Raw genomic sequence first — 26,102 nt, 5'->3', positions numbered from 1 at the left:
CAACAACAATTTCAGTGGGCCAGGAATTCGGGAAAAGTCACCTGGGCAGTTCTGGCTCAGGGTCTCTCCTGTGGTTTCAGTCCAGTGGTTGCTGGAACAGGAATAGCAGGGAACTCCACTGACTAGCTGTGTGACCTTGGGCAAGTTACATAACCTATCTGAGCCTCAGATTTCTCATCTGTAGAATGGAGAGAATAATAAAGCCCATCCTTCATGGGGTTATTCTGAGAATTAAATGACTTCAGACATGTAAAAGCTTAGCACCTTGCCTAACATGTTGTAAGTGCTCAGAAGGGATGAAATATCACTATTACTGAAAATCATAACAGTCCAAGACCACTTAGTCTAAGGAGTAAGCAATCCCTTGTGTCAATGTGGGAGCCCCTAGGAACATGAGGAAATGCATCCTACATACGATATGGATTTAGCCCCAGCAAACAATTTCACATTAACTTCGGTCTTGGTGAGGACACTGAGTTATCAAGAAGAGATTGGATTGGATTGAATCTAGTTATTAAGGCAGAAATTGTGAACCTTTGTAAACACCAGAACACTATAAACACATCAGCACTGACCTCTCTAAAATCAGGCATTGTGCTTTATTTGTCCTTGTAACACCAAGGCCGGCAGCTCCCAAATGCTCATAGCGTTGAATCGCATCTGGTAAAGGATAAAACTGAGCGTGCTGGAAGATGTACAAATTCATAACATCTTAGGATGCTGGATAAATATAGGTTCTTTTTTCCATCCAAAATGGAAATGCAAAAAAAATACGACTTGTTATTAAAAGTCACGCATGCTCATTGTAATTTAAAAAAAAACCTGGCAACTCAAAAATATATTTAAAAGACAGTTTTAAAAAAAAAAATCACCAAGAAATAACTACTATTAATGTTTTGGTGAGCTTTTTTCCAGAATGCTTTTTTAAAAAAATAAAAATAGCATCATGGTATAATGATGTGTAATTAGATATTTTTCACGTGGCAACGTATGATCACCAGATGAGTGAGCGCTGACACGTGCGTTCACGGGGAATCAGCATGGGAGCAGGAGGAGAAAGACCTGGGGTGTCTGCTCTTGTCTCTCCCTTTGCATGCCCACCCTGCAGGTGCCTGGATCCCCGACCCAGGGCCTACCCCTCCCTGTCCAGCTCTGCAGTTCCCTCTCCGTCCTGTCAGCCACTGCCTCTCACAGGGTCTCTTCTTGGTCCTCCCCACCCTCCTCGGCTGCATTCAACTCCCTGCCCCCCTCCCATCACTGAGAAGCAGAAGGACAAACACCTGTAGGTTCTTGAGTTCCCAGCGCTGTGCCAAGAACCTTACGTACACTATCCCAATTAGTTTCCACACTGCTCTAGGAGAGGCATACTGTCACCACCACACCCACTTTACAGATGGGGAAGTTGAGGCTAGAGAGGTTAAGTGACTTGCCTACTGCTACAGCATGCAAGTGACGGATCTAGGATTGGACACAGAAAGGAAGACCCGGTGTCTCTGCCCTGACCCCTTCACCACTGTCCTAAACTCCAGAACCGGACAAGAGGTGGAAATACATTTATTGAATGCTTTCTCAAACTTCCGCCTGTCACTGAAACACCAGCCCTTTAAGGAAGGGTGTTTTGTTTTATGACAAGGAACATAAAGCCCAGACAGGTTAAATAATTTGCCTGGAGTTTCACAGCTAATTAGCCACCGAGCTGGCATTGAACCCCCACTGCCCCATGTAGAAGCTGATTTGCCCCATGCTAACACAGGCTTTCCCAGTGGAGAGCCCCTCGGTCACACCCCACCACGTCTAGAAGGGCTGCAGGTCTTACTAGAAAGAAACCAACCTTTGGAGTAACCAAACACAAGTGTGTCAGTGTGTTGCAGGCAGTCTGCAGCCAGACTGCCTGGGCAACCTCGGACAAATCACTTAACCTCTCTGGGCCTCTTAACAGCTCAGTAAAACATGCAGATGAAAGTAGCACCTGTCTCACAGAGTTGTGAGGGTTGAATGAATGCGCTTATGTGAAGCACTCAGGACAATGTCTGGCTCCTGGTCAGTGCAATCCTAGGCCTTGCTGTTATTACTATAAATAAAGGCCAGAGTCCAATACAACATATTACCTTCCCCACTGCATTGCCAGCCTTGGAAGGTATTAGCTTCCTATGGCTGCTGTAACAAATGACCATAAATTTAGTGGCTTAAAACAGATTTATTCTCTTACAGTTCTGGAGGTGAGAAGTCCCACACAAGTTGCACAGGGCTAAAATCAAGGTGTAAACCAGGCTGCCTTCCTTGTGGGAGCTCTAGGGGGGCCTCTGTCCCTTGCCTTTTCCTGCTTCTAGAGGCTGCCTGCATTCCTTGGCTTGCGGCCTCTTTCCTCCCCCTTCCTCAGCAGCACAGCATCTTCAGATCTTTTTCCTTCTAACACCGGCATCATCCAGGATGATCTCCCCATTTCCAGGTCATCTGATTAGCAACCTTAATTCCATCTGCTGCCTCATTCCTGTAACCTAACACATTCACAGGTTCCATGGAGGAGGACATGGACATATTCAGGGGGACATCTTTCTGCCAGCCATAGAGTGGTACCTGGGAGCTGCTGCCCCTCCATCTCCACTCAACTTCCCTTTGCTCAGGGCACCCCATTCAGATGGCAAGGAGGTCCCTCATGCTGCCTTCCGGCCTCTGTGGCCTAGAGACTTTGGTCTTTCAGAGTTACAGAAATGAAGCCTCTACCAGTTCTCCAACTTGCTGATAGTAACCACCTCCATCAGCCTGACCCTGAGGTGCTGTGTGAAAAGACTTCATCTCCAACAGTTTCTAATTCTGCCTCTCTTTCTATTGGTTCCAACAACAACACAAAGTTATTTAATTGCAGCAAAATGATAACCTACTTTTGATCATTCAGCAACAAATATACATGAAGCAGCTACTGTATACCAGCTACTATGTTGGGCAACAGGAATTTAAAGGTAAGTGGGACATAGGCTCTGCCTTTGGGGAGTTTAGTGTTAGGGCACAGACAGCGGGAGGAAGGCAGACGTGTTAAAAGAACAAAAAAGTCCTTGGAAAACAGCTTGTCATTACGTGGTGGAGACTTGCAACCCGGCAGTTACACTCAGGCATTTGCTCCAGTGGTTTTAAACATAACTAAGGCTTAGCTTTGAAAAATCCACATGCCCTGCTCTGGACCAATTAAATCAGAACCTCTGGGTGTGCAGGCCCGGCATCAGTATTCTGCAAAGCTCTCGGGTGATTCCAGTGAGCAGGCAATGCGAAAACTGGTGTCTAGCACTGTCCCCAGGGGTTCTGATTTAATTGGACTAAACTGCAGTCTGGGGATTGAATTTTTAAACCTCCCCATGTGATTTTAAAGTGCAGCAAAGTTTGAGAACCACTAGTCCAGAGCTGTGGGAGGGGCAGTTCTGTCCCCTGGGATCTGGCAACGTACAAAGACATTTTTGGTTGTTCCGACCAGGAACACCTCCTGGCATCCACTGGGTCGAGGCCAGCGATGCTGCTAAACACCCCCAATACACAGGACAGCCCCCAGAACAAAGAATGATCCACCCGAATGCCCATCAGGTCAAGGTTGAGAAACTGGTCTAGAGAGACCCTAGCACATGTGCCCCAGGACCAGAAGCCGCGTTGAAGGATGTTCACAGTAGCCTTGTAACAGCACAAACAAATAAACCTGGACTTAACCCAAATGATGATATAAATCTACAGCAGCACATTCATGACACAGACAATGTCAGTGAGATATTGGTGAGCCAAGGAGCATAAACACACCAGGGGTGGGAGAACAGGGGCCTCCCTGGGCAGGGAAGGGGTCTCCTGGGATTGTGGCTGCATTCCCAGTTAGCCCCAGTGAGTTTATGAGTCTGTTTTCTTTCTAGGATGCTCAGTTAATTTGACATTTCATGGGAAATTTTATCCTCTTTGGTCTTTTTAAGTAATTTGGGCAATTCAAGTAGAGGGAAAAAACTAATATGCATGAAAGTATTTCCTACAGTGTGATTTTATATATGTATATATATAAAATAAAAAATAATTAGAAATTATGTAAATATCCAGAAATGGCAAAGTGATTAAGACGATTATGGTACATCAACTCAATTGAATGTTATGCAGCCATTAAAAAGAATAATTAGGAAGGTGATTTAGAAACATGGGAAATGTTTGTGATATGGCGGGAAGTGAAAAGAACAGAAAATAAACAGCACAAGCACAGTGATTACAACTCTGAAAAGTATGTTGGCCTGTGGACAAATACTGGAAGGATTTGCAGAAATGAAAGCTGTACTGATTAAAATGCTAGGCTTGTGGGCAATTTATTTTTTCTTTTTTGCAAGATTTTCTTTAATGCTGTTTTTCTTAAATACTTAAAGTAGACATCTTTTGGGACAACTGCCCAGCCCACACCCCTCTTTTCTCAACACTGTGTCCCTACCCTAAAGTGTAAAGTCCCAACAACCCCACTGGCTATGTATGTGGCCCTGTATCCCGGCCTGGTATTTGGACACCTGATCCAGCACCCACAGATCTCTGAGTGCCCAGTTCATACCCCCAAAATCAAGAAAGCCCCTGCCCTCAGAGCCCACTTGCAAGATGAAGAATCTTGTCCACCCTCAGTTCTCAGAGGGCTCTTCGATGCTCTGCTGTCATCCTTTGTACGTGGAGGAAGCTTCTCTTTCTCAAAAGAGCACAGTGGGCTCCCAGCTGGGATTTCTTTTGCATTCCATTAGATCTGCCCTCAAGACCTTCAAACTCCCCCCACTCTCTCACGGCCCATGCCAGACATCTCCAGCAGGAAGAGATTGTCTGAAAGGGGTGTGTATGGAGGATATAGGCCAACTGTGATTCCAGCTACCATCAGTGCCCACACCACCATCACCTCTCCCTCCTCCAGTCCTGTGCCAGTCCTCCCTCAGTTTTTAAAGTCTTTCTCAAAACTGGTCTCACAATCTAAAAATTTGGGAGCCCCCAGTCTACAGAGTAAGGGACAGGAGGCAGAGAGACAATGGGAGGGGCTGGAGAGGAGAGAGGGGAGCAGGAGCCACTGTTGCCCAGCTCTGTATGTTATGCTAAAGCATTTGTTTGTTAAGCAAATGAATGCCACGGTTAAATGGGGAGTCTGGAAAGTTCCCTGGGAAGGTGATACAAAGCTTGGATTGGACAGAGCAAGCCTGGAGGCTAAGAAACAATGGCAGTGGTCCTGGTGAGAAGTGACAGGGCTACAGGGACAGTGGGCCAGCAAGTAAGGTTGGATCCAGGGGTCCTTTTAAAGTAGAAATTGATAAAACTTGCATGTTAAAATGAAGGGCAGGGCAGAGGTTATAAAAATCCTGCTTTTGAGCTTAGAAAAATGGATGGGTCCGTTTTTCTTTTTTTCATCCCATAACTATTTGTGGTCTCAGCTTAAATGTTATGTCCTCAGAGAAGCCTTTCCTGACCACCTGATCCACGGCAGGAGCCCAGCCCTGCTTTGCCATTTTGTGCCACTCCACCATTTGCTCCCTTTCTAACACTCACCACAGTTTGTAGTTAGTTTATTGTCTATTTCCTTCATTGGGCTGTAAACACCAGGAAGGCAGGGTCCAGTCCATTTTTATCCCCAAGTCTAGGACAGGGCCTGGCACATACCAGGTGGTTAAGAAACATTCTTTTGAATGAATGAATGAATGGAGATCAAGGAAGGAGGGACAGGCTGGGGAACAAGATGCTCAGAGAGCCCTGTTTTCGGCATCCACAAGAAGCCCTCCAGCAGGCAGCGGGAAGCGAGGAGGGCTGGGCCTCCGAGAGTCACCTGTGTAAGAGGACCCTGACAACAAAGAGTGGCTAGTGTAAACTAAAAATGAAGTCTGAGGCCCCCCAACCGACTGAACCCCCTCTTGGCCAGAGAAACCTTACAGAGTTCCCAGCCATGAAGGGACAGGAGATCAGACTCTCCTTGTTACACCCCCTCCCTTTCGCAGTTTAGACACAACAGCTGACCAGAATGAATGCTAAAATAGAGATTCTAAGACTGACAGAATGGACTCTGTGGCAATAAGATACGAAATTATAAACAGCACCTAAGGCCACTCCAGGCAAGGGTTAAGTCAGGCACCACTACACCGAAAGAATAAACTATGTTCTAACTGCCACAAGGTCGTGTCTTTTTCTCTAGCAGCTACACAAGCGCTGGCTCTGAGAGAAGCAACGTTAAAACGATTGCAGCTACACCAGACGCTGACCCGACTCCCCTGTTCCACAAGACACAACTACGGCTTTGAGTGGACCAAGACTGATTTCGGTAACTTTCCCCTGATGAGATGACCACCAACCATGGGACTGGTTCCGCGTGCACTTGAGTCCTGAAAAGACCTTTTGAAGTGTAGGGCCTAATTGTAACACATTGAAATGTTAAGTCTCTACCCCAAGGTGAACATGTGTTGTACGTAACATGCATGTTTATTCAAGATGCATACATTAGGGCCACCTTCATGAATACTCATACTCCTCCTGTAATCGGTTCAGTATGTATACTTGGCCAACCCTTTTAGCTTAAATCTCTGTCTTACCCTTCCCTGCCTGGAAGTGCCTGTTTCCCTGCTTCTGCGCTTCCCAGCCTGTCAGAATGGCCACCTTCCAGGCTGTAACCCTTTATAAGAAATAAAGCTCTCCAAATTTACAAATTCTGTGATATTTATTTACTTATTATGAACCTGACAATATGAACATAATTCTGCGGTTTTTAAGTTAAGACTAGGCAGGGGTCAAACAAAAGCTTGCCGGAGGGTTACTACAAACCCTATACAGCGGCAGAGCCCGAGACTCCCCCAGACACACCGGGGGAGAATCCCCGGGATTGTGATGCTCAGAGCGTAGAATCCGCACGTGTGACGGTTCCCAGGTGACTGTGATGCACCTGGAGGTTGGAGGCGCACGTGCGGTGGGGGAAGAGGATAGGGGCTGAGACAGTGGGGCCTTTAGATGGCCAGGTGTCAGGACAGGAGGCGGCTGCGGCTGCCGGGCGGGAAGGAGGCCCCCGCGGCCGCCCCGCCTGGCGCCGGGCCAGGACCTTCGGCCACAGTTGGCCCCGGGCCTCACTGCGGCGCCGCGCCCGCCGCTCCGCCCCGCCCCGCCGCTCCGCCCTCCGATTGGCCGCCGCCGCGTCCATCCCCCGGGCTCGGCCAATGGGGCCGGCGCGCGCTGGAAGCCGGAAGCCGGAAGCGCGGCAGCACGGGCTGCGCGCCCCCTCAGCAGCTGTCGCTCGGCGCCATGCGGGGCTTCGGGCCAGGCCAGACGGCGAGGTGTCTGCTCTTGCTGCGTGTCTCCCCGCGGCCGCCGCGGCCGCCCGGACCCCGGCTGTCGAGCGGGCCGGCGGCGGCGTCTGGTGCCCTGGAGCGGGCCATGGACGAGCTGCTGCGCCGCGCCGTGCCGCCAACGCCGGTCTACGAGCTGCGCGAGAAGACGCCGGCGCCCGCCGAGGGCCAGTGCGCGGACTTCGTGAGCTTCTACAGCGGCCTGGCCGAGGTGGCCGAGCGGGCCGAGCTGCTGGGCCGCCTGGCGCGGGGCTTTGGCGTGGACCACGGCCAGGTGGCCGAGCAGAGCGCCAGCGTGCTCCAGCTGCGCCAGCAACAGCGGGAGGCGGCCGTGCTGCTGCAGGCGGAGGACCGGCTGCGCTATGCGCTCGTGCCGCGCTACCGCGGCCTCTTCCACCACATCAGCAAGCTGGACGGCGGCGTGCGCTTCCTGGTGCGGCTGCGGGCCGACCTGCTCGAGGCGCAGGCCCTCAGGCTGGTGGAGGGGCCGGACGTCCGGGTAAGGCCCCGCCCGGGCCGCCCTTGACCCCCAGGTAGCGGGCACTTGGCAGCGTTCTCCGAGTAGTCCTCACGTACCCCCCCAGTCCACCTTCCCTGCCTGAAGAGATGTAGCCCCCAAACCCCCTTCCTTCCCGTGCTTTCTGAGGCTTGGTCTCTGTAGAGCGCACCCCTGTCTCCCTCCAGTCGCGCCTTGCAGTCCGCAGTCCTCACTTACACAGTGCTTACTAGATACTCAGCACTTGTCTACTTTTAAGGTGACTGTCATGCCTTGTATCTGATTAGTGTGTTCTGTGAAGTCTTTTATTATTTTAGCTGAGAAGTGTTTCGTCTATATGGTATACCTGAACTAGAGTATGGGCAGCCTTCCAAAAACCTAGATGGTGTCAGCAAAAGTTAATTGGGCACCCACTATTTGTGAGACGTTGTCCTAAGAAGTACTATGAAATGCACGGGGATGACTAGGACTCAAGGTCACCACTGTCGAAGTCTCGGTGCCTTCTGCTCTCCCTGCTGCATAACTTTGGACAGGACATTTAATTCCCTGAGTTCAGCCGTAATGTGATGATTCTAAGTTGACATCTTGAGGTAATCAGGTGTTCGCACAGTGCGTTCATGTTAGATGCAAATAAATACTTTGAGGTTTAAATAATTATGACCTGAAAAATAGCCTAGAGTTGCATATAGCCCTTTTATACTATTAGTATTGAGTATGGCAGGAGCACTAACCTGCCCTTTTAGTGAACAAAAAATGGTGTAAATGTTTCAGAAAGTTTCTGACATTCAGAACTTTGTTGTGTGCAGTTGACTTTAAAGAAATTGAACAGTTGAATGATTATGTCCTAACTCACTTAAGAACTCTAACACTGCCTTAATAGTTTTCACCTTGATTCCATCAGCCTTAGGTGGGTGATAATTCCTATCTCCTTTTACAGTAAAGTAGATGGACACTGAGGTTGTGTGATTTTTCCAAGAACTCAGAGCAAATAGGTATGTCTGTGATTACCCACCCAAATCCTGGGTTCTCTGCACTACACTTTATATCACCATCATCTATGAGTTAATCAGAAACTTTTTGGGAACTTTCTTATCTTTTTTTGGCAACTTATCCTTAGATGCATAAACATCAGGTGTAGTTAAGGAGTCCTCATGATAGCAATTTACAATGCTAAGTATTACCAAAGGCCAGGAACCTTTAATCATACGATTCCTAAACTGAGAACCCACAGTTTATTGCATGACACAAAATCAGTCATGGATTCTTAGTGTTCTGTATTATCATGTTCTGGGCTTAACCCCAGTGTGAATGGCTGAGCTTTAGTGTTCCACGCACTGCAGACATAGAGTTTGAAATGCATTATCCTCCCAATTAGACGATCAACCCCTTGGAAGCTGGGAACCTTGTCTTAAATTTCTTGCATAGCACCATGATGAATGAATCATTGAGAGAGACTCTTGGGAGCACTGGTGTGTGATACACTTGGCACACAAATCACTCAGGATCTGTCTTGAGGTCAGACTCCTTCACACTCTGTCATGGTTCTAAGGCTGGAAGGAAGTCAAGAAGGGCCTGGAAGGTTTCTGCACAGCTGAAAGGGTCCTAATATGAGACATTTGGACAGCTTTGGCCCCCATTGATTTCTAACATCCTGTCCGGTTCTGAATCCTCTGATCCTGTGAGTTGTGTGAAATAATACATCCTCTGTCCTCTTCCTTGTGTGGGTAAACTTGGTTATCTCGTAGTAGGGAAGGAACAGCGTGGCAACTGAACACTATCACATCGAGACTTGACTTGTTGAGAGGGAGCAGCTGGCCCCTGGGAAAACCTGTTGACAGTGCTGTGTCCTCATCATTCACAGGTTTGCTTGTTTTTGAACCAAGGCTGTCCATACACATAGGGGAAAAAAAACATCACATACTGTCAGGCCTAAAGTCACGTGGAATAGAGATATTTATTGAACTGAGAATGAATTACAGCAGCGGGACCTTTGCCCCTGCACATGGTTTGGGCATATCGGCCACAGAAGCCTTTTCTAGTTGCTCTGTCACACTTCTTCCATTTCTCTACCCAGAAATCCTAGCTTTGTATCCAGTGCATGTAACTGTTGGTATCTAAATCTGTTAATTCCCTTCTCCTTTGCTCTACATAGTTACATAAAGTTTTTAAAAATTCCTATCAGTTATATCATTCTGAGAATAGAGGGCTTTTTTCCTATACATAGAAATTACTAATTGGGATCTGTTATTGTACTCTATCACCAGAATCAGTTAACGTGTACAGTCCATTTTTTAAAAATAGACTTTAGAGTAATTTTAGGTTCACAGCAAAACTGAGCAGAGGGTACCGAGATTTCCCGTATGCCCCCCGCCCGCACACGTGCAGCCGCCCCTACCGCATCCCCCACCAGAGCGGGGCATTTGTTAGCTTCCATGAACCTATATGAATTCATCGTCACCCAGGGTCCCTGGCTTACAGTAGAGTTCACTCTCGGTGTTGGATGTTCTGAGGGTTTGGTGTATAGTCCCTTTTGATTCTGTTCCTTTTACCTCATTCTGGATTTTGCATCCACGTTAGATAACTTGGCTAGAGAAGGAACTCAGCGTTAGAAACCACCAGAAACTCGACACACGAAGCTTTAGTGCAAGGTTCTCAGATCCCCAAGGGCTTGCTTAAATGCTGAGTGCTCTCAAGGGAGTGGGGCGCTCGCTCCTGGACTGCCCCCAGGCTCAGCTCTCCTAGCTATGTGCACACTGCCCTATCGTCACAAAGGGATGCACCTTGCCTGGCCCCTTTTGACTTCTGGACTTGCTACATAATAAAGTCAAGCGAACGTGCACTGGTTTATGGGAGTGCTTGCCCTGGATGCATTCAGTCCACTGCATGGCCCATTCCAGGTTCTAACTGAATTCTGTAGGTACAAAGGCACTTTTAGAATAAGTGGCAAATGTGAGGCCACAAAACGATGCTGATTCCATGTATTTTAGAGGACAGTGATATAGTAGAAGGAGCACTGACCAGAGAGGGGAGCCAGTTTCTAGTCCCTTCTTTGCCATCTCAGATAGAGAAGTGATTTTAGGTGGCTTTAGTCATGTCACTTAACCCCCTTGGGGCCCATTGGCTGGGCATTGAGATGAGACACTCAGTCGATTGTCAGTAAGCCCAGCCAGCCTGCCCCTAGTCCAAAGAATGCCCTGGGGATATATCGGAGCTTTGCTAAAAATGTGGTGTGCAAATGGGGGCACAGTTTGTCAAGACCTCGGTGTCCCGCCAGGGGTGTGATTATTGGAAGTACAAGAATCCAGAAGACTGGCATTTCCATTGTGAGTGTGGCCCAGCATGAGGACCGAGGAAGGCATGTGGCCAGGCTGGGGTGTATTTCTTTCTTTGGATATTTTAAATCAGATAAGGTTTCTTTCCTTTCCCTTGGGGATTCTTAATCTTTTTTGACATGAAATGCAGAGGCAGTGTCAAGTGTTTTTGCTAGGAAGATACAAGTGCTATGTTGAAAGTTTTTACAACGTGGCAAAGATCAAATACCTGTGTTGTGTGTTTTTCACGATAGCAGATCCAGTGCACACAGAAGATGGGTATTGCCCACCGTTAGTTACAAGGTGTGATTAGAAAGAGTCAGTGTGTCAGATACCTTGATTCATAGCAAATCTCCACCCCTACGTGCTATATTCTTCCGATACAGATTTCTAGACCTCCTTAGATTACAAGCAAATTGATCTTAATGGATTTATTCCAAGAAAGGAATTGTAGTTGTTTTAATAATTAAGGAATTTTTTAAAAAGATATTTGTCAATATCCTTGACTACTGTGATCACAAAACCTCCAATTTTAACCTGTAGAAAATGGAACCATAAATGAATTATTTAGTATGAGGAGTGACATAAAAATCCATAAGGCAGCTTAATCACACCAGGAAAAGAAATACTCCCTTTGGTTACAAAATTAAAAGTGCTCTTTTTTTAAAAAAAATGCTCTTTTCCTCTGTCAAAGTGCCCAAGTGAGTTTAGAGGCTTGTTACCGTGCCTGGATCGGTGTCCTTCCGGTGGAAATAAGTCCAATTTTGCCATCTGCTGACACTTCCTGAATGTAGTGCCCTCTGAGTGGGCAGGTGTGAGTGTGTCCAGTTCTGCTTGACCAGTGCCTGCCCCTGGCTCTGTGTCCGAGTGGGACGGGTGCGGTGGGTGTGGTTTAGAGGCTTTGGGTTTTCTCCAGAGACATTTCCAGGTGCCCATTTGGTTGATAAGTTTCTTAGAGGTAAAATCCCATCAAAACCAAGTTGAATCCCCAGTAGAGGGGAGGTGTGAGCACTGCTCAGCGCGGCGTGGGCACTCAGGGGAGGTTGGCCTTTACGTCACAGGAAGGTTTTTCTGATGGGCGGTTTGAACATACAAGTTATGGCAAAATGAGAGGTGCTCGGGCCTTCCCAGAGTTTGGGAACTAGAGAAGGGACATGGTGAATGTCCCCACTGCCGCAGGTACCCGGCCACGCTAGGCACTGTTGTGCAGCCTTTTTGGGTGGGCTTCTTTGCTTCTTAGTCAATATAGTACTCCTTGTTGGTTCTAGTAAATTCTGTGCTTAACTGCACTAAACAAGAATTTATTTTTAGATAAGGAAGTATACTCTGGTATGTGCAGGTATATACCTGGGGAGTGGCTGATCATGTGACTTGGAATTGTTCCCAAAGTTTCCTAGCCTCTGCAGTGTCATCCTCACCAATGGCTGTCGGCTCTCTTCCCCGGCTTAGGGCTTCTGGGCAAGGAAAAGTAACTTTTCTTCACCTTCTGAAAATAGGTAGATCTGATAAGGTTGGCTGGCCTAAACAGGGTTGTGCAGGGCAGCTGGAGTGAGCAATACAGAATACACTGAGACCCAACTCCGACTTCAGCATCACCAGAATATTCCCAGCAGTTGTATTTTTCAGTCTTGTACTTTTGATAAATGGTAGCTGAATTAATGAATATAAAGCAGGAGAGATTTCTTCCCCTGGTGTTATTTGCACCCCAGTAACCCTGCCACGCGCTGTGGTTAGTTCCAGCCCGAACAGCTGCCGTCGGTGTTAGAACTAAGCAACGGAGACTTCTAACCTTTAACCCAGATTCCCAGTCCTCGTGTACCAGTGTCACATTTTATAGCTGTCAGTAGCCCAGAATAGTGTGAAGAGACTTGCAGAGAGGGGAGCTTTCATCACCAAACCCTTTCTTTCATAATGAATACTGAATTAATACTGAAACCAGGTATCTCCAGCTTTTTCCTGTCACAAATGTAACAGAGATGCCAGTACCTTACACAGTGCTCAGTCCACCTCTGACCATTCAGTGCAGAAGTTCCTAACCTGGGGTCCCTGGCCCCCTGGGGATGGCCACTAGATAAGTATCAAAGGCGTCCGTGATGACCAGAAAATTGTATGCACAATTTTACTAATGTGTTTGCATTTTTCTGGGGACAGGGTCTGTAGTTTTTAGCACATATTTAGGAGTATGAGAGGAACCCAGGAAGATTAAGAACCATTGTAGTCAAATACAGAAAATACAGTTTAATAAAGAGCCGTTCATATTGCCTAGCAAATGATCTCTCATCCTCCCTTCCTGTTACTTCCTCATCACCATTCTTTTAATTTTTTTCTTTTTCATTTGATATCAGTCTATGTATGAATGTTTTGGAAATTGTAGAAATGAATCAGAAATGGACTCTGACCGTGCAGTTTACAGCTGAGTAAAGGAGACTAGATTATTGAATCTAGAGTTAAAAGGAATTGCAAAGGTCATCTGGTCCAACCTTCTGTCGGCTGCTTCAGTCCTTTTCAAAACAGCTCATCCAGGTTCTTGGCGGCCCTGTAGTTGGTCATTTCTGGCCGTAAAATTCACTGTCTCAGGATGACATCTCTGGGCAGCCCTAGCTATTCAAAAATTCTTTACATTAAATTCAGCCCAAGCCTGATTGTCCATAACTTCTACCAGTTGGGCCTAGATTTACCCTCCCCTGCCCCATGGGGTCACACAGGACAAATCTGTGGGCTCTTCTGTGCCTAGTGCTTAAATGTATAAAGATAGGTCTCAATCCTTCTGAAAACTTCTCTGAGCCGCCAACCCCATACCTGTAACTCTTCCTCAGGTGACTAAGTTCTGAGTCCTTTCACCTTTTAATGGGAATTAAAATGTGAAATGGTCCTATAGAAACTTTACAGCTGTTGTAAAACTGCTTTTTATAGGTGTTGTCCATCATGTTCTTTATGATCCTTATGCAAAGATTGAGAAGGTCAATTCCGTACTGGATGTACTGAGATGTTTACTATTTTTGATAACATTCAGTGTATCTATTAGTGTGTAGTTCATCTGTGAGATGAAACAGAGATCCAAAGTAACAGTGGTTTGAATGATAGAGAAGTTTGTCTGGCATGTACGAGTCTGGAGGTGGCACCCAGGCCTGATTCAGCTCTGTGGTGCTCTCAGTGGACCCAGATTTCGATCTTGTTGCTCTGCCCTGGAAAACCTTCATCTGCAAAGATCACCTCATGGCCCAAGGTGGCTGCTATGATGCTAGCCATCATGCCACCTTCCAGCCTGAAGGGGAAAGGACATGTTCCTGCCAGTTTAAGGTTCCCCAGAGCTGAGGCAGGATACCTCTGCCTGCATCTCATCAGCCAGAACTCAGCGACATAACTGTCCTCAGCTGCGGTGCAGTCTTTATTCTGCACAGCCACGTCCCTAGCTGAAAAATGAGGCTTCTGTTAATTTGTAAGAAAAGGAAAGCAGCTATTGGGGAACAAGCTGTGTGTGCCACCCTTGGCATCCTCTCCACCCAGGCTCTCGGCAGCTCTGCTGTTCCGTGTTCAGCTGTGCTGGTGCAGGGCGACACTCAGGTGGCTCTGCTCCTGCTCATGTGCCTCTCGTCCTTCTGTTCTTGCTTGAAACGTTTCAGTGCAAATGTATCTTCAGTGGTAAAGTTGACTCAAATCATTTTTGGAAGTAGATCCGTATGAATAAGTGAAGCGAAATTAGGATAACTTCATCAAATCTAAATGCACTGATTGCCAGACACACTATTATTTTATGTCCCACTAAGGTGGATAAAAATACTGCCAATTCAGCCGTGACCCACCATCATTTGAAAGATGCATCCTGACTTCAGAGATGTTAAAATATGAAAATGTGCATCTTCAAGTCGATGAAATAGGGTTCCTGGACCAAGTACTTGTTTATCTCAGGAAACGCAGTAATAATGTTTTAACATATTGAAGAGCAGTCCCGAGAGGGTTAGGACTCGAGCCCTGTGCTGTGTTGATGTTTCCCTTGTGATGCATCTTTCATCGTCATATGAATTTTATGTGTTTAGTATGTTCACTGTGGTGGAGGAATCGGAGCATATTATTTGATTTGGGCAAGTTAGTTCAAATTGAATATTCGCATTCGGGTAACTTATAGACTGAAGGAGTTACATCTACATAGAGAGTTGAATTAAAGGCTGACTTGGTTGGAGATAAGGGTTTGACAGAGGTATCTCCAAAACAGCTGCTCAGCAGACCATCTTGTGCAGCCTTCTTTTGTGTCATGTTTAAACGTTTTAATTCCCGTGCTGGCCACCGTGCAGAGACAGGCTTGATCTGTCGTAGCTTGAAGGCCTATGTTTTGTCTTCTTTTCAGGAAATGAATGGGGTGCTGAAAGGTATGCTCTCAGAGTGGTTTTCTTCAGGGTTCCTGAACCTAGAACGCGTCACCTGGCATTCCTCATGTGAAGTGCTGCAGAAAGTCAGTGAGTAAGTAGTGTTTTTCTTTTCTTTATATATATTCTTTATATATTTGTATATTTTTATATTGGCGGAAAGCCAATCTCCATTCACATGAACATTTTATTTCAAGCCCAGTAAAATCCAAACACGGTATCCACAAATGCTGTGGCTGTCATCACGCAGGATACCCAGAGGAGGAGGAGGAGAGAGCACGAATAGAACTGGCACCGTCTGTGGGGTCTTATTTGTTTCTCATATTTAAAGCAAACAGCCTCACTTTGTGGCTTCCCAAGACCCCATTATCAGAGTTGTGTAACTCACTGGACCAAGTATTTTTATGAGTAAGCAAATCAGCATTTAGCTTATCTAGTTGTTCAAATTTCTCCCTTGGATAAAGTCTCTGAATGAGCGACATCGTGCATAATTACAATACATCCAGGACACAGTCCGCATGACCTGGAGACTTCTTTCCACCTAAGGATCTCACGTTCCTTGCTGTCCTGTGGAATCTAAGGTTTGAAAAACGTCCTATTTGAAGTGTAACAAATTCAAAGAGCTGATAGTGCCTGCTACCACTTCACATGTTGAAAACAAAATAGCATTTGGATGAGGTGACTAGACAAAAGGAACCCGGAGATGAATACCATATTTGCAGCATTGACAGCTGCTTCCAAACTACAAAGATCCAAAGGAAAGATACAGAACATTGAGCAAAGAAGCCTTTGATTAGATCTTTGTGAATATCAGTTGCATGAATGCTTCCCGGGAGCCTCACAAACTGCTCTTAGAATTGGTGTTAAGAATTAGAGCACAATTTTGTATTAAAATGGTCACTAATTGTAGTTCTCTCAGCCAGTGCCGTTTCTCATGAAAATGATTTTCTTTGAATTTACCAAAGAGTCAATTAAAGCTGCATTTAAATAATTTATTTCACTTAAGTGAATAATATGGATAGGAATCAGCACTCATTATTTAACTTGTAAATTACACACGTCTTCTCCCTGCGTAATTTCACGCCAGGTCTGAGGCCGTGCATCCCGTCAAAAGCTGGATGGACATGAAGCGGCGCGTCGGGCCCTACCGAAGATGTTACTTCTTTTCTCACTGTTCAACCCCTGGGGAGCCCCTGATCGTTTTGCACGTGGCGCTGACCAGCGACATCACCAGCAACATCCAGGTACCTGCAGACGGTTAATTCTGGACAACACAGGCATCCCACAACGTCCCTTAAGTTGTTTTTTTTAAATTTGGTTTTGTCCCCTTTTTTAAAAAAATAAATTGCATTAGAATTTTTTGGACTTTTCACTTGAGTAGGTAAAATCTCCAGATTTGTAGTTGTAGAATGTAGAAGTGTGGCATATAGACAGTGACAAAACAAGGAAGGTATTCATCTGGCTACGTTGACCTTGGGTTGAGACACGGTGGAAGTCTATAGGGGCAGAAAATAGCTGTGAGGGAAGAAGAGCTAGAAAGATGCACAATTCAGCTTTTCCACACTTGTTACATGCCTATGAGGAGTTTTGAAAGATGCGTGATTGAAAAATTGAAAGACATATTCCGTCCCCTATTCCCAGGGTGCTGCCAGGGAGTGGCAGTCGTGGGAGTTGTGTTGGATAGCCCTCCTGTGGCAAGCTGACCAGCTGCTGTGGGGTCTGGCAAGGACGTCTGCAGCCCTCATCCAGGGTCCCCGGGGACAGGAGAGCCAGGACCACATCACAGGGTCTGGCCATGGGAGAGCAGGGCTCGGCGGAGGGAGAGACAGGTGGTGGGGAGCCTGAGACCCCTGGGTCAGAGTGGGTGTGCTCAGACCAGTGAGGGCTTTCGGGTGAGGGTAGTCTGTTCAGAATGCAAATGGACAAAAACACGTCCCAAGATGAGTGCCCTGGGAAGAGTCTCCTCGTCACAGAAGTTAGAGAAATTCAGGAGGGCAAATGGGCAGATGTTCTTGATCAGGGAGAAACTAATGCCCTTATAATTTTTGTGTTTGAAGGAGTCACACTCTCACATGCTATCGGTAGGACTAGAAGTCCTTACAGCCCCTCTGAGGGCCATTTGGCAACATGTATTAAAATACGGAATATGCATTCCTTTCGACCTGAAAATTTCACTCTTCGGGATTTGTCCTGGGCAGATACTCAGACCTGAGTGCAGGCGGTTGCTCATACAGTGTCGTCCACGTTTTTTAAAGACTGGAGACGATGACCCCACTGTCTGTCGGCAGAGGCTGGGTTCAGGGAACGCTGGTGTGAACACGCAGCACGTCTTCACATACATTGGATTTCTTTGCGTGCATTTAAATATTGATGTAGGTTACATGGAAAGCCAATTTTTACTGTTGAGTAAAAATTCGAGTTATAGAATAGCATGTATAGTGTGTTCTTATTTATAATAATAAGGTTAATATTAATAATATTATAATAGGTTAATATTAATAATATCAAGTATATGCTCTGTGCCCATCTTGTCTGTGAGGCACATCTTGTGTGCTACTGCTCGGAGCAGGCTGGGAGTTAGGTGTTCCTCTAATTGGCCGCAGTTTAGACCCAGGGAACCACGGCTTAGGGGGCATCAGTAGCTTGCCCACCACCACACAGCAAGTGAGGGTGGAACCAGGATTCAGACCCAGCCCACATGCCAACCCCAGGGGAAGGTGCCTTCTGGGTGTGTAGAATGGCACACGTGCATTTGGGCACGTGAGAACACATGTGTGCGCCACTATATGTGTAGGTGTATTTAAGTGTGTACATACCCACAGCCGGAGACGGCCTGGAAGGATGACTGTGAGAAGGTCGACAGCAGGCGTGAGTGTTAGATTCTGGAGTAACTTGTGATTTCTTCTTTATACATTTATTTTTTGTCTCTTTGACATTCTGCATACCTCATTTGTGTAACTGAAGACAAACTCGTTTTTATTTTGAAAACTTTAAAAAAAGATTGCTGGGAATTTTTGCATAAGGAACCACAAGATAACTTTCTTGAAAAACAAAGGGGATAATCAGACGGGATGAAGAAGAGGAGAGATGCAGAGTGGGCTCTGTTCTTTGAACCACAGAGTTCTGCCATCAGGTGCGGGACAGCAGGCCCGGCACGGGCCTCAGAGGGTGTCCCCTCTGTCTCGTGAGCCACCCCGCTTTCCTTGCAGTAGCAGTTATCGCAGACCCTGTTGAGAACCTAAAAGAGCTGAAAGCTGAGGGCAATTTCTCCCGGGGAGATATGCACACGCTCCATACAAGTTTAGAAAGCTTATGGACGTCAAGACCCCATCCAGGGCTCTGGGCTAAAGTCTCCTACTTCAAGAATCAAATGTGGCTGGTAGAAGTTAACACTGTAACTTTGTTAAGGCGTTTTAATGTGTTCTTCAAAAACAAGCTGGTGTACCCGCTTTTAAGCAAACTGAAAGGTAACCACCCCCTATTCGACCATTCTCAAGTGACCTTCAGAGTATTAGGGATCAAAAAACCACACAGTCAAGAATGACAGGAAAATCAGACTTCAGCTAAGTGACTTTCCAATATAAGTCATTTCTTAGATTGCGTGTGTGTCTGTGCAGATGTATGTTGTCACATAGGAAAAACAAAGATGTTGGCACAAAATCAAAAAGGTACGTGATAAAGTCATAAAAGGTAAATTTCCTAAAAGAAAAATATATAGGACCGTGTATGGCCTGTTGAGAAATTTGAAAAACTAGGGTTCAGAGAAAAGGAGCAAAAGTAACTAAAGGGGAAAAAAGCAGGCCTTTAAAGAAAAGCTGAAGACGTTGGAGCTATTTGGCCTCAACACAGGGTCACTGTATGATCTCTGGGTATCGTAGGGGAGTTCACGGAGCAAGTTTCTGTTTGCACCAAGGTCTAAAAAACACAAAAAGGGACATAAATTGCTCTTCAACAAAGTTTGCACTAGGATTTCAAAATGGTAGAGATGACACAACGCTGAGCAGACAACCTGGGGAGGGTGTGAGATCGCCTCCTCCAGAGAGTTTCCAAAACAGCAGTTTGGTCTTTGTCACCTAAACCCGGACTGGGAAGCTGAGGGCCCAGCTCTTTGAATCCCCTGAGAATTATCTTACGGCCCACAGGAAAGGGCTGTGATGTGAGCGGAAGAGCTTGAGCCCCCTCTTTGAACCCTCGCTGGTGTCTTGCAGGCGATAGTGAAGGAGTGCCCTCCGTCAGAGACAGAGGAGAAGAACAAAATCGCCGCCGCCATCTTTTACTCCATCAGTTTGGCCCAGCAAGGACTGCAAGGGGTGGAGCTGGGAACGTTCCTTGTAAAGCGAGTCATCAAGGAGCTGCAGGTAAGCGCGGCGGAGCAGGACACGTGGCAGCCCAGGCTCTGCCTCGCCCAGTGTGGCCAGGCCAGTCAGTGAACCCTATGGGGTGTCAGGTGTGATGACTGGTGGCAAATCCTGCCATGGCTCTCTAGGGACGTGGAGGAAGATAGGAACTAAAGGGACGGGGAGGAAGTAGAAAAGTGCCAGATGCCCTTTGGCAAGTCCCAGGAGCCATGAGACTCCAAGAGGGATGAGAAGAAGCATCTAGAATCTAGCCTTTCAGTTGCCTGCAAAATGCAGGTGTGTTCTGAGGATGTGCACTCTCTCTAGGGTGACCTCATTCCGGCTTGCCAGGAGGTGCCCAGTCTCCTGTGTTGTCCTGCATAAGTGTCAGGAGGGCCTCGTTTCACTCTCTAGTGTCCCAGCTCTGGTGATACAGTTGGTGGCCATCCTAGCCACGTCTGACCTCTCCCCTCCCCGCCCACACTCTCCAGGGCCTCTGGCACCTGCATCCCGTCAGTGTGGGCCCCTCTTCTCGTGGTCTGCTAGCGCTGAGGTCAGACCAGGCAGCTTGAAGGCAAATGCATTGGCTTATCTTGATCTAACTCCCTCCTCTTTGCCGTTCTGTGAGAAACCTCAACCATCCTACAGCAGAAACGTTGAGGTTCACTCTGGGCCTAGGCTTTTAAAAGCTATCTCATCAGAGGCTTGGATGAACTACAATGAGTAGAAGCCAATTATTAAGTAAAAAACAGGATTGCTAATAATTGGCTGTTCCCTGCATTAGGTGCTGCAGATGGTGCAGCCGCAGCTCTTCCTTAGAAAATGACGAGTGGAATTAAAATGTTTACGTGCTTTGTATTAAATTCATCATCTGTTTTAAATCTGAGAACGCAGGGTTCAGCGGGGTGTCAGCTTCATTATCACTCTCTGCCACTTTTCCCCCAGAGGTGATAAGAAGCCACATCTAGTTAGTTAATGGGAGTTTCTTATTTCCTCTTTGCTGAAGGTGTTAGTGAGCAGGGCGGGGTGGGGAGGGGACAGATCAGGTGAGAAAGGCAACAGGAGAAAGCAGAATCCCGGGGTCTGGGTAACCACCCACGGACTGTCTCGGAACCAGGTCGGCACCTTAACCCCCTAGCCGTCCTGAGGGTGTCACTTACCTGACACTCAGCTGCGAGCTGGGACGTCATCAAAGACAATCTGGAAGGAAGAATCTGTGTCACCCTCTCTGTTTCAAAGTGTTCCGTGGGGTTTATAAAAGCAAAAACTTAAGAGCCACCTTAAATGTCCAGTGAGAAGACTGCGGTTAGGCAAATCATAGTATAGTCTTAATATTACTCTGTTGTTAAAATTATATTTTTGCATTTTAGATGAGAAAATGCTCATGATATAAACTCATAATGTATGATGTAAAATAAGTGTCTGACCCACATTAAAATTGCATAGAGAAGCCAGAGGAATTGTACTTTCTGAAACTATTGAGAGTGGTTTACTCAGGGTAGTGGGGTATGATGGTTTTCTTTTCTTGTCATAAGTTTTTAAAAAATTTTCTATAGTGAGCATGTATTACATTTATAATTAGAATTCTTGAAGTGATCGTTGAGATCTCTATATAATCTGAACAGTAATGGTTGAGCCGTGTCGTGTGATGTGGGGAAATGCCTGCAGCCTCCCCTGCGCCCCCCTCACCCATTCACTCACCAGTCACCGGACGCTTGTGTGCCAGGCACCAGGCAGGCTCTGTGGCTGCAGAGGTGTCCGTGGCAGGGGCCTGGTGTGACTCAAAGACAAGCTCTGGCATCAGAAACTGCTAGGTCCCACCTCACAGTGGTCAGTTCTCTGGTTTTCAGCAAGCTCCCCGACTTAGGTCTCTGTTCTGCCAACATGACGATGGTAGGGAGAGAGTCACCTTGTCTTGGGGACTCAAGGTACCTCCAGGGCCTGGCACACATCAGGTTCCTAATAAATGTTCCCTGAAAGAAGAAAAACAATGCATATCAAGTGTCCCTTTGCCAGCTCTGCAGCAGCACACACAGGTCAGTGGCCCGTAGACACTCAGTGGAGAGCTGTCCCACGTGGGTAACACGCCTGCTCAATGTGTGTTTCCTCCACCTCCCTCCCTCCCCCCAACCGTGCTTTACAGAAAGATTTTCCTCACCTGGGGACGTTTTCAAGTCTGTCGCCTATACCTGGATTCACCAAATGGCTTCTGGGGCTTCTGAACTCACAAATGAAAGAGCTCGGGAGGAACGAGCTCTTCACGGATTCGGAGTGTAAAGAACTCTCTGAGCTCACTGGTGGCCCCGCGAATGAGACGCTCAAGGCCTTTCTCGGCAGCCACGAGTGGGTGAAGTCTGAGAAGCTGGTGCAGGCGCTGCAGGCCCCGCTGATGCGGCTCTGCGCCTGGTACCTGTACGGGGAGAAGCACCGGGGCTACGCCCTGAACCCCGTGGCCAACTTCCACCTGCAGAACGGGGCGGTGATGTGGCGCATCAACTGGATGGCAGACCCCAGCCTGAGAGGCCTGAGCGGCTCCTGCGGCCTGATGGTCAACTACCGCTACTTCCTGGACGAGACGGGCCCCAACAGCACCGCCTACCTCGGCTCCAAGAGCATCAAAGCTTCCGAGCAGGTCCTCAGCCTGGTGGCCCAGTTCCAGAAGAACAGCAAGCTGTAGAAGGAAACCTCCTAAAGCCTACGTCCCCGGCCCAGGGCTCGGAAAATGAAAGTTTTCTGGATGGGTCGGGGTCGTGCATCAGAAGGGGCTTTCTGAGTAAAGCCCGAGTTGACCCATGTCCTCTTGCTGGTAGGATCACGCTGTGAGGCCGGGCCCTGGCTTGCACTGCCTGGCACAGGCGGCGGTGGGTGCAGGTGCACTTGGTTTGGGCAGGGGCGCTGTGCTCTCTGCAGAGACCCTGCTGTGGCCTTCGGCCTGGCCCCTGCCCAGCGCTGGTGCTGGAAGCCCTGCGTGCTCAGGAAGCTCCACAGTGGTGCTCCCAGGGCAGATCTGTCGGCCTCCCAAGGACCAGGGCGAGTGGTCCAGATGAGAACAGATTTTACTTCGAGCTTCTAGAATGTAATTTGGCTATGATTGCTTTAGCCATTTCTCTCCATGCAACAAAAAGGGATATAGGGCTGTACTACATTTTCCCAGTTAAATCTTACACCTTGAAGTTCATAAAGATATGAAAGGGTCTGTGACTTGGCACAAATGTAGTAAGTTAAATCACTGAACACAAAAGCTGTTGCTGCTTGAGACATAAGTTGGATTATGGCCTCTAAAATTCTAGGGATTCAAGTTCATAATGAACCAAATAGTAAAGAACAAGTTTGTTCTGTAAAGCATTAAACATATGATTATTTAATCGTGGTCGCCTTTAAGATTAGAGACTGATAAGGCTGGAACCAGCTCTGAGATGTCAGCTGTTCTGTGGGTCCCCAGCCAGCCCTTCGGGTGTTGGGTGTTATAGGAAGCGGCCGGACGTGTGGGGTGAGAACAGAGATGGAGGACGACGGCGGCGGCTGTGGGAGGAAGGGGAGCGTGTGTCTGTGTGTGTCCACGTGTGCACGTGTCCGTGTGCGCATGCGCATCTGAGCTTGCAGTGCCTTCGCTGTCCTCAGGCAGGTGGGTCCCCTTCCCTTCATTTTCCATCTTTCAGATCCGTTCAGGGTCCTTCTTTGTCCTCGTCTGTGTGTGACACGTTGCCTCATAACAGATGGTGTGACGGTGGTCACTGGTATTTTTGCTTCTCTGAGCCATGGTGGCAGCAGTCTCGTGCCTCCTCGCTGTGCTCAGGCTGATTGGGAAGGCCCCGGGGTGCTGGAACTGCTCACGGGCCAGTCTCCCACGGTCCTGACAGTCTGCTGGGCCCCACTTCTGCAGGCAGGTGTCCCTGGACCCTTGGTGTCATCTTCTCAGCTGTTGGCCTAGATCTTAAAGACGGCCAACAATTTCGTGTGTTTTATCCCTTTGCCCCCAAGATGTCCTGGAGAGATCACACGTTCTGGAACGTGTTCCAGAATGGCCTTGCCCCGGGAGAACACACACACCGCGCACAGTCTTTCCGTTTTGGGGGGTTTCGTTGTTGCATTTTGTTTTGCAGTCCCAGGGAGCTCCTTGCCCTCCCGCAGCTATTCACGGAGCCGGTTCTGTTTGGGGTAGAAACAAGCCCCACCTGGCTCAGGCGAGGCTGGAACCTTCTGAGGCGTGTGAGCAGCAGCTCATCTCACCCGGCTGGGGCTGCCGCCTGTGAACTGTGTGGAAGACCGAAAGCAGCCAGAACTTTGTCCCTCAGCGCGAGGCTCGTCCAGCAGGCAGAGCCGTGAGACACCCAGGCACGCCCCAGCCCGTGCCTGTCCTCGTCCTCGAGCCCACCAGCCCACCGTGTCTGGTCACTGCCGCGCCAGGGCCTCCCGGGCTTCGAGACCACTGTCTTCAGGGAGCTCGGGAAGAGCTGACACCTCAGCTGCCCTGCGTGGCAGGCGTGCCCCGAGACTGCGGCTCCCAGCTCCCACGTTTCACACCTCACCTCTTCATTTAACATCTTATTCTGGAAAATTTCAAACATACACAAAAGTAGGGAAAAATCGTAGTTACTATAATGACCCTACGTACCCATCACTCAGCTGCCGCCATCAGCAGCAGTTGTCTGTCTTTGCAAATTGCTTACAATGCCTTACATTTACAGTTGCTCAGGGAGGACGGGACGGATGGGTGGGTGGATGGATGTGCTGACGTCCCCTCTCTGTGCCTCAGTGCGAACCGCTGAAGGAGGAAGAGCCTGCGATGCCTCCATTACACTGCCCTGAGCCACACTCCCCTCGCTCCGTGTGCCCGTGCTTCTCACGCTTCCCCCAGGGCCCCTAGAAGGGCAGAAGGTGGCTTCTGACTCCCCAGTCTCCCTGAGGGATGACGAGATGCCCCCCACGTATGCCGTCCTCCGCACGGTGACCACAGCAGAGCAGGAGTCGAAAGCGGACAGTGGCCAGGTCTGCAGGAGAGAGAAGGTGACTCACTGGGTCCTAGAGTTCTGAATTGACAGCCTACAGGGGAAGCTACCCAACGCCCACTTGAACCATCACAGTGAGGACACAGTGGCCAGGAGGGCAGGTGCTCAGTCTTTCAGACCTGGTTTCCCTCCCACTTGCTCTCAGGGGGGCCCCAGGCAACCACTCTGACCATAGTGTCTTCCTCTGTGAAGTGCCCAGCAGTGTGGCTGGCTCACAGTAGGTGCACAGTAAGTTGTTGTCATTAGTATTTTTTTTTTTTTTTTTTTTTGAGACAGAGTCTCACTCTGTTGCCTGGGCTAGAGTGAGTGCCGTGGCGTCAGCCTAGCTCACAGCAACCTCAGACTCCTGGGCTCAAGCGATCCTCCAGCCTCAGCCTCCCGAGTAGCTGGGACTACAGGCATGCACCACCATGCCCGGCTAATTTTTTTCTCTCTATATATATATTTTTTAGCTGTCAAAATCATTTCTTTCTATTTTTAGTAGAGACAGGGGTCTCGCTCTTGCTCAGGCTGGTCTCGAACTCCTGACCTCCAGCAATCCTCCCACCTCGGCCTCCCAGAGTGCTAGGATGACAGGTGTGAGCCACCGCGCCCAGCCTGTCATTAGTATTAATAGTTGGTTTCCACTGAGTCCCAAGCCCTGCTCTGGAGCTTGGTCCCCATCATTGTCCCCTTCCCGGTCCAAGGCCTGACCTCTGCACTGTGGAACCTACCTCCACTCCCCACCCCTCCTCCTGCACCCAAGTCCCAGCTCTCCTCGTCCCTCAGAGCCAGATGGTCCGTGGGTCAGACGGGCCCCAGCCCCCTCCGTCGCATCCACGGGAGTTTCACCAAAGGCTCAGCCCTGTGCCCTGCTGGGATTCAGGCTCCAGGGGTACCGGTGAACTCGGGGCACACCTGCTCTGACTTATCCATGGTCCCCCTTTCTTCTGAAAGGCAGCACAGGGCATAACAGTGGGAGCCAGAGGCTTTGGTTCCAGCCAGTTCAAATCTGGGCCACCACTCCCAGCTGGGTGGCCTGGAGCAAGTAACCTGTCTTCACTTTGCATGGGTGTGGTCTTTGAAAGAGGGTAACCATAGTAACCATACCCCCTGGGTGCTGAGAGACTCAAAGGAGCCCCTGGCGGGCACACCCATTCCAGATATTGGAACAAATGCTCCTAATAACTGGACTCTGGCACCACTGTCACATGTGCCTGAATGAAGGTTCTGAGATCTGTCGTCCCCTTATTTGGATATTAAAATGCTTGTTGGTTTTCTGGCTTCTGTTCCCAATTTCTACGAGAT

At 48.2% G+C, this 26,102-nt stretch overlaps 1 protein-coding gene across 1 annotated transcript; it reads left to right on the top strand.

The window, feature by feature from the left end:
* Positions 1–7,212: 7,212 nt before the first annotated feature.
* MLYCD (malonyl-CoA decarboxylase) lies at positions 7,213–23,171 on the top strand. Its single transcript, XM_045533225.1, has 5 exons — positions 7,213–7,797; positions 15,451–15,563; positions 16,557–16,713; positions 19,678–19,827; positions 21,950–23,171. The coding sequence occupies exons 1-5, from the start codon at positions 7,255–7,257 to the stop codon at positions 22,481–22,483; spliced, it is 1,497 nt and encodes a 498-aa protein (XP_045389181.1). The 5' UTR covers positions 7,213–7,254; the 3' UTR covers positions 22,484–23,171.
* Positions 23,172–26,102: the final 2,931 nt, after the last annotated feature.

Source organism: Lemur catta, chromosome 20, assembly GCF_020740605.2.
Source record: "Lemur catta isolate mLemCat1 chromosome 20, mLemCat1.pri, whole genome shotgun sequence".
NCBI classification, from domain to species: domain Eukaryota; kingdom Metazoa; phylum Chordata; class Mammalia; order Primates; family Lemuridae; genus Lemur; species Lemur catta.
The sequence above is the reverse complement of the archived record's forward strand: the minus strand, read 5'-3'. Positions and strand labels throughout refer to the sequence as shown.

Coding starts and splice junctions, on each gene's coding strand:
- MLYCD (XM_045533225.1), top strand. CDS start 7,255: ATGCGGGGCTTCGGGCCAGGCCAGACGGCGAGGTGTCTGCTCTTGCTG. Junction 7,798..15,450: donor TGGAGGGGCCGGACGTCCGG/GTAAGGCCCCGC, acceptor TCTTCTTTTCAG/GAAATGAATGGGGTGCTGAA. Junction 16,714..19,677: donor ACATCACCAGCAACATCCAG/GTACCTGCAGAC, acceptor GGTGTCTTGCAG/GCGATAGTGAAGGAGTGCCC.